General features: G+C 45.5%; 1 protein-coding gene across 1 annotated transcript; it reads right to left on the minus strand.

The window, feature by feature from the left end:
• Positions 1-25: 25 nt before the first annotated feature.
• Positions 26-6,202, minus strand: LOC135498273 (leucine-rich repeat-containing protein 4-like). Its single transcript, XM_064788507.1, has 3 exons — positions 5,878-6,202; positions 2,617-2,794; positions 26-2,288 (listed from the first exon to the last, which is right to left on the minus strand). The coding sequence occupies exons 1-3, from the start codon at positions 5,920-5,922 to the stop codon at positions 313-315; spliced, it is 2,199 nt and encodes a 732-aa protein (XP_064644577.1). The 5' UTR covers positions 5,923-6,202; the 3' UTR covers positions 26-312.
• Between the last annotated feature and the right edge of the window lie 2,510 nt (positions 6,203-8,712).

Genomic DNA, 8,712 nt, shown 5'->3' on the forward strand with positions numbered 1-8,712 from the left:
ACAAAAAATGAAACAAATACCAGTATTCAATGATTTCTTATTTATTTACATTTCAAATAAAGAATCTCACACGTGCATGAATCAAGATCAACAGTAGTCGTCTTCATTGCTTGCTATGTACATTTAATGAGGTGTGCCATTCGCGCCATAATTCATCTTAGATGGTGCAAGCGGAAGCAATGATCTTTTATGATATATGGACAACCACCAAAAACAAAAGCAGTGAAAATATCTAACGTTAAATAAAAATAAATACAGTCAGGTTTGAGCACATATAAAAAGCAACCGACACCAGCTGAACACGTGATTAAGTCAAGGATCAACATTAGCATAGAGTCCACCAGGCTCAACTCTTTCTCCGCGAGCCGCGTTTTCGTAATTGTCTGCTTCAAACATGGATGCCGGAACGAAATTTTTCCAGTGAGGAGTGCCACTTTTCCCACCCAACACATGCTCTCTGTCCTTTTCAATATTTGTGTATTTTGCGCCATCAGGCGGTGCGGTAACGACATCATCTTGAATGTCACAATCTTTGATGTTGCAGTAATGTCCCTCGTTCTCAGAGTCACTGACCTGCAGATCTACATCTGAGGGATTCACAAGGTCAGCGGCATGGCAGGAGGCATGTGGTTCTCTCACGACATCCGGGGCCTGGCCGCCATTGCCCGGTGACCTCCCGACAGCGAAGACAATTCTCTGTTGATCTTCCGGAAGGAGATCATCGTAGACTGTTAGCGTCGGTTTTGAGATGTCCTCCGTCGAAATAGAGGCGTAGCCCCTCGGAAGCGCGGCTGGAGGACGCTGAGTGTTATCCTCCTGTGGATGCGCAGCAGGCGACCTAGGAACACCCCAGATAATATCACCGGGATTTCGCGGTTCAGCGTAGGATGGGTTATTGTACAAAGACTCTGGTGGACTGATTGGTGAAGGAACTTGCAGTGTCTCTTCGTTATCCACCGCGCTTTCCCAATCCGCTGACGTTCGCACAGGGCCGCCATTTTGAACTGGAAGTTGGGTGTCATCACCTATGTCATCACCTGTTGACTGCGCAGGGTTTCGGACGGGGTGAGATGGAGAATATTCTCCTTTGTAGATCTTTTCAAGAATCTGCAGCTTTTTCGTGTAAACCACGTACGAGACGAAACATCCCATAAAAATTAGGATCGTCACGATGACCGACACCGAAACTGCGGCGGCTAGACTGAGGGTTCCAGGCGATGGGTCCGTTAGTGAGACTAGGGTTGTTCGATCAGAATTATCAGGCCCTAGCGTCCGATACAAAGCGCATTGTTCATAACCGCACAAGTCAATCTTGACACAGGCAACAAAATCCGTATCGGCTTGTAGGCCGGTAAAACGGTACTGTTTTGCGTCAAGGTCGACAGATGTCGCTTTGACGACAGCAACACCACCTATATTCCTTAAAACAAGTACGCTAGGGAGGTGGTATCCCCCCGTATCCCATCGAAGCATGGCGGACGTATTGGTAATGTTGGTCACGCGCATATCGCTGGGCGTGGCACTATCGCAGATAGAGGACGCCTCTGTACTCAAAGCGGAAGTTAAAGGCGATGTTGTCGGCGGGCAGAATTGGAGCATATCTGTGTATCGGATGTCCAGGGTCTGCGATGGTTTCGGCACCACACAGATAACAGGACTCTGCAACAACAAATTATTTTGAGCAATCCACGTCTTCAGCGTGTTCAAGCCGCAAGCGCAAAGGAATTTAATTCCGCCAAGATTTAGGACCCAAAGTGCCTTCAGTTTGTAAAATGGAGCAGGTGCCAGCTCATAGAAGTCGTTGTATGACAAATCGAGGAACTGTAAATTATTCAGGCCCGCGAAGGTTTCATCATAAATCATCCGGGTTCCTGATTGGCTGACCTTCAGAGACTGGAGGTTAGGAAGTCCGATGAAGGCGTTTGCGATTAGGATAGGCATCCGGTTGCCGCTGAGGTCCAGGTGCTGCAAGGCGCTGATGTACCTCACTCCTAGCAGACTCTTCCCTTCCAACTGATTCCACCCAAGGTTCAGTTTCTGCAGCGCATTGCACGGGATAAAGAAACCAGATTTCAGAAACTGGACATTGTTATGGCTGATGTCGAATTCCACGAGGCTGGGCCACAGACGACAAGTGATAATTTCCAAGATGTTGATGTTGTTGTTGCTAAAGTTGGCCACCGTCATGGCCGGGAGACTGTTCATGAGAGCTTCTGGGATGTTGGCTAGCTTGTTGTGGCTAACGTCAAGGTGGCTAAGCCGCGGTGCTGTCACCACTCGATTTGGATCTGAAATGAATAAAGTTTCCATCGTCAGGTGTAAGGTGATTGTAAATTGTAACAAACAGGTATTACCTACTGCTTAAGTACGAGAGACAACGAGAATACGAACGACGTCTTGTTGGAATGTTCTTCCAGTAGAGTTTGTTTAGACTCTGAGGCCGGGGACGTGAACACCTCGCAGGCGAAACCAACTAACCGCCGAGTATTAAGACTGTTTGGCAGTACCGTGCACTTTGTTGAGAGTCTGGGTGTTTCAGAGAGGTTCACCAAGATTTGATATAGATTACAGGTAGGAGACAACTTATTTCAAGGACCATGACAGTCGTCATCTTACCAATTTCCGAGATCGAATTGTTCCGCAGTATCAGCCTGATTACAGCAGGTGGGAGCGAGGTTGGTACTTGCTGTAGCCCCTGGTTGCTGCAGTCAACCACTGTGCCACTGTCGGAGCAGGAACATTTCACTGGGCAGTCCTGGAATGCCTGACTACCCGGATGTAACAGGAGGTACACCTGAAATGATGATCAGGGAAAATGATTTCAGTTATGGTTTTTCAAGTTAACATGGATATCCCATGTGTAGAGTTATATTGAAGTTAGTTGCATATGGAATGACAAATTGTCAACATTGTTAACATTTCATTTTGTAAAACAAACAAGATATTTTTTGATGGTGCATGGTCGGAAGATGACAGGCTGGTGAGTTTGAGTGGCTTGAAATGAATGCAGTACACCTTTCAGAATGTGAGTGCATGAGGCATTCTCTCTGCGATTTCAAGGGTACAGATCAACTTGGGCGTTCCGCAACTCTATCTATTTGCCAACATTGACTGAGGCATCTTCAACCCATGTTCCTGTCAATCAAGCGCGATAAAACCAATCGTCTGCTTCACGAATCAGGACAACAAATTTAAACAATGATCTCTTTGAGATAAAAGCTTCAGCAATCAGGTGAAGTGCTCGATAAAATGAGTTTATGATGATGGTCCAATTAGATCTGATGATTTTTACATGCCTGACTGGTTCAGGAATGTTGCCATTAAAACGAACGCTTTTTGAATTAGCCGCTTTCCGTCAAAACAAAAGGCAGTATATCATGTTCAATGAGTGTCGTGGGTGAGGAGTAGTCACTCGAAAACTTGGCAATCCTATGATGAATTCGTCGAAAACTTAGATTGATCGGCGCGGGTAACATAAATACCTTCAGGTTACATTCGCTGCCGGTTATGAATAGGATCGGATGCCAACACTATGTGCGTATATCAGCACTCATGTTTGTCATTTTACTTTTCTCAGCCAAATATTGGTATAATAAACCTATATCTTTATCTGTCATCCGGATTTAAAGATTGTGCACATTTGAGCGAAATGAGTCATTCATTTTATCAGGGGTTGGGTCAATTACAACTCAAACAATGATTTCCTGTAAAATGCTCTTTTGATATTTGAATATTGAACAAGTTTACGGTGGTGTAGTGCATGGTAAGAGTCAGGCCGCTCTAGGTCGAGAGGTCGTCGGTTCGACTCATTTGTTCTACAGATTAAATTTCGAATGAAGGAAGGCGCTGTGAAACGAGATGAAGGGAAAAAAAAGGATCGCAGCGACCGATTCCGGTTCTTCATGGTCGTTTTCATACTCCACACAGACAAAATCAAGCGCCTACATCACACCGCCATGAACAGCACGGGCTATGAGTTGTCATTGATTGACAGCCGAGCAGCCGGTTGTCCACGTTGCTATGTACCACTTCAACATTAAATCGCTCTAAATTAGACCTATTGAACTCATCTTTTTAAAAATTTAATGCTATTTCGAAAATAAATTCTGCTTTTAGCCCTCATTTTTAATAAATTTCTGTTCTTTGAGGATTTGCATTCGCCGGCAGGTTTTCTTGTTTCCGTCTCTTGATAAACTGTCACAAAACACGTTATACAACCTGTGTCTGCAGCTAAACCTGGCAATAAAAATGTAAAATCCATCACAAATCGTCCCCGATAATCCCCAGTGATGAGTTTACACTGCTGTATTATAAATGCCTAATTCCGTTTCAAAAGTGCCCACCACAGAAAAAAATGGAAAGCTGATTGGCTTTGCTTTTGCTCACGTTGTGCCCGAGGCAGGGCGATCTAATGTAGGCGGATGGGTTGGGGATTAGGCTGAAAGGCTGCCGAGAGCAGACTGTCCTCGTCCCCGGAGAATGCTGAGATCGCTCCGACATGTCCGAGCAACGGAAATGAAATGATCATGTGTGAAGATGCGTGCATCGGACTCATTATCCCCGTCCGCGCGGTGAATTGTCCACCCGGGTTGTCCATCATGTCGGCAAACGCCAAACGAAGACTGATCGGAGCGTCCTGTTGTAAGGTGCCTCAATCAGTGGTGTTCTGCTGTCTTTGTTTGTGGGGGCAAAATCGCCAAACAGCAGATTTTCACCGATTTTTAGACTGACCGAGGACGAAAGACCTGTTTTTTAGATTCTTAGAGGCGAGGTTTGCCCGGTATCTAAGTGGCCGTGGTTGTGAGAGCAGGCAGGCTTAACCCTGGCCCCAGGGCAATACAAACACTCAGTAAATATACAGAAGATTATCTGGGTGGGCTTTTGATGGCCGAGCCACAAGAAACAGAATAATTGATGAACTAGAACTAATCAGTAATATGCATATTAAGCAATTTATGCGAAATTGAATGGGATGCGTGTCTATTTCGGACATGTCTTAGCCAAATCTAGTGTTTTTATTCACAGGTTCATGTTTGTGCAGTGGATTTTCAGCAACGTGAGAGTGTCGTCTGGGTCTACCATCCGGGTGTCAAAATATGAAATTCAAAATTCAGAAAACGTAAACAGTGCGCTACTGCTAAGTTTATGCCCATTTGGGGACCGGCGGGGACACAGTCCTTGGTTGTGACCTGCACGGAATGGAAGGTTCAGCTGCTGCATGCTGTCACCACGAAGACCAATTTTCTAGCCACCTTCAAGTCAGTTCTTGTAAAGACAACAAGAAACTAGAAGCTTTGAATTCGCTGCAGTGGCCGGGCAGAGTTGTGGTCATTTCTGATTTAGGCCGGAGTGCATGACAATAACATGTAACTGCCAGGACACCGACCAAAGGACATGCCCGGGTGGTGCCGTCGTCGCAGTCACAAACCGATGTCTGCGGGGGTGATCAGGCAAGGAAATCGACCACAACTCGCACATTATCATTCTTCATTGAAAAGATAAGAATGACTACCAGGAAGCTTAGGCGCATACATTATGCAATTATACACACTTTTATTGCTGTTTTGACGATAAGACTAAATTATTTTAATGACGTTCTTGACATATTTACTGCTTTGTTCACTGTAATTGACCACTTGAGCACATGCGTATGATATATGACCACGACACCAATCCAACCTCTACGCTCTCATATTTGACCACGTTTGAATATTTCCATAAGATAAGTTTGAAAGGATTGTTTTGAAAGAATTGTCATTGTTGTCGAAAAAGCGAAATAGAATAGAGGAAAGGTTGAAAAACGGGGAAACATTTTAAAGGATTGAGAATCACCTAGAAAATGAGAGTGATATCAAAAAAGAAAGAAAAAAGGCTTACCAGTAGAAGAAGAGGTTCCGTACGCAGTCGCATCTTGATAGTCATGTTCTGTAGCCTTGTCCACCAATCAACGAGATGTCCATTTCAGAGAATAGTGAAGACATTCTAACTCTCCCTTGTCTCATCCGAGCTGGCCATTGTCCCAGCAATCCACATACATGTAATCAAAGTTTGCCATCCAGTCTTGATTGACTTGCCTTATCTTTACGATTCGGAGTCACTGAGGGCAGTTGAAACACCTATCATGTATGAACCATCCAATATCTTCAAGCGCACCGTGCCGAGGTGAACACGCTGTCGGATTGTGTCGTTATCACAATCTACACTTAATCTAGACTGGGTGTACAGTGCGGAAAGTGGACACCGTGTTAGAGACTAGGATTTTGGAGCGTTCGGAGCACATTATCTCAAATGAAGATGTGCATAAATATTCAGGCGTTCAATATACATTGGGAAGTTTATCTGGATTTGAGATTATCAGTAAATAAAATAGCTATTGGCTGATCAGAGGATGAAGGCCTGGTGATGACGTCATTGTGATCGACAGACGTGCGGAATGATATTGGAAGAGGAACAGCATTATCATTGCAAGGCAGTATTATTAAATGCCTATAGCCACAGTTCTACCTATCCAAAATCCCCGGGTTTTTCGACACCCGTGTCTTCGCCGTGTGTAAGAAAACCCCGGCGAGCGCTTCCACCTGTACAATCCGCATAAGATATTGTTAGTCAATCCGGCGACAGGCGCCGCTGCAGTTAGTACCTCTTCGGTGTCTTGTAAATGTTGGAGGTTTGTTGACACTTTTTACGCATGCGCCGTAGGGCAGCAATTACAGAAATCGAACGCGCCATCTATCGCCGTGCAAAGGTTGCCGTGTTTCTTGCGCTTCCACCTATTAGAAAACCCCGTGGATCAAACCCGTGTTTAAATTAGACACGGGGTTTTCACATACGGGTCTATTTAAGCACGGCAATTCAAAGGTGGAAGCACAAAAAACACGGGGATTCACCAGGTGGAAGCGCAACTTATGTTCCTCAGGAAAGGATGTAGATGTGTACTATCGGGACGCACAACTTCAACTCTCCTCTTCGTCCTCCTCGAAGACACTCCCTGGATAAAGGGTTGTGCCAAATAGGACTTCATCTCATCATTGGTCGCAAAAGGTAGCTATTCGTCACTCAAACGACTGCAGCAATCATTGCTTAGTATCACATTTGCTCAACATTGTACACTGACCGAGACATTGGTCCTTCGTTTCTGATTGAGACAGGGGTCCTTCGTTTCTGATTGAGACATTGGTCCTTCGTTTCTGATTGAGACAGGGGTCCTTCGTTTCTGATTGAGACAGGGGTCCTTCGTTTCTGATTGAGACAGGGGTCCTTCGTTTCTGATTGAGACATTGGTCCTTCGTTTCTGATTGAGACAGGGGTCCTTCGTTTCTGATTGAGACATTGGTCCTTCGTTTCTGATTGAGACAGGGGTCCTTCGTTTCTGATTGAGACAGGGGTCCTTCGTTTCTGATTGAGACAGGGGTCCTTCGTTTCTGATTGAGACATTGGTCCTTCGTTTCTGATTGAGACAGGGGTCCTTCGTTTCTGATTGAGACAGGGGTCCTTCGTTTCTGATTGAGACATTGGTCCTTCGTTTCTGATTGAGACATTGGTCCTTCGTTTCTGATTGAGACAGGGGTCCTTCGTTTCTGATTGAGACAGGGGTCCTTCGTTTCTGATTGAGACAGGGGTCCTTCGTTTCTGATTGAGACAGGGGTCCTTCGTTTCTGATTGAGACATTGGTCCTTCGTTTCTGATTGAGACAGGGGTCCTTCGTTTCTGATTGAGACAGGGGTCCTTCGTTTCTGATTGAGACAGGGGTCCTTCGTTTCTGATTGAGACAGGGGTCCTTCGTTTCTGATTGAGACATTGGTCCTTCGTTTCTGATTGAGACAGGGGTCCTTCGTTTCTGATTGAGACAGGGGTCCTTCGTTTCTGATTGAGACAGGGGTCCTTCGTTTCTGATTGAGACATTGGTCCTTCGTTTCTGATTGAGACAGGGGTCCTTCGTTTCTGATTGAGACAGGGGTCCTTCGTTTCTGATTGAGACATTGGTCCTTCGTTTCTGATTGAGACATTGGTCCTTCGTTTCTGATTGAGACATTGGTCCTTCGTTTCTGATTGAGACAGGGGTCCTTCGTTTCTGATTGAGACAGGGGTCCTTCGTTTCTGATTGAGACAGGGGTCCTTCGTTTCTGATTGAGACAGGGGTCCTTCGTTTCTGATTGAGACAGGGGTCCTTCGTTTCTGATTGAGACATTGGTCCTTCGTTTCTGATTGAGACAGGGGTCCTTCGTTTCTGATTGAGACAGGGGTCCTTCGTTTCTGATTGAGACATTGGTCCTTCGTTTCTGATTGAGACATTGGTCCTTCGTTTCTGATTGAGACAGGGGTCCTTCGTTTCTGATTGAGACAGGGGTCCTTCGTTTCTGATTGAGACAGGGGTCCTTCGTTTCTGATTGAGACAGGGGTCCTTCGTTTCTGATTGAGACATTGGTCCTTCGTTTCTGATTGAGACAGGGGTCCTTCGTTTCTGATTGAGACAGGGGTCCTTCGTTTCTGATTGAGACAGGGGTCCTTCGTTTCTGATTGAGACAGGGGTCCTTCGTTTCTGATTGAGACATTGGTCCTTCGTTTCTGATTGAGACAGGGGTCCTTCGTTTCTGATTGAGACAGGGGTCCTTCGTTTCTGATTGAGACAGGGGTCCTTCGTTTCTGATTGAGACATTGGTCCTTCGTTTCTGATTGAGACAGGGGTCCTTCGTTTCTGATTGAGACAGGGGT

This window comes from Lineus longissimus, chromosome 13 (assembly GCF_910592395.1).
Source record: "Lineus longissimus chromosome 13, tnLinLong1.2, whole genome shotgun sequence".
Taxonomy (NCBI): Eukaryota; Metazoa; Nemertea; class Pilidiophora; order Heteronemertea; family Lineidae; genus Lineus; species Lineus longissimus.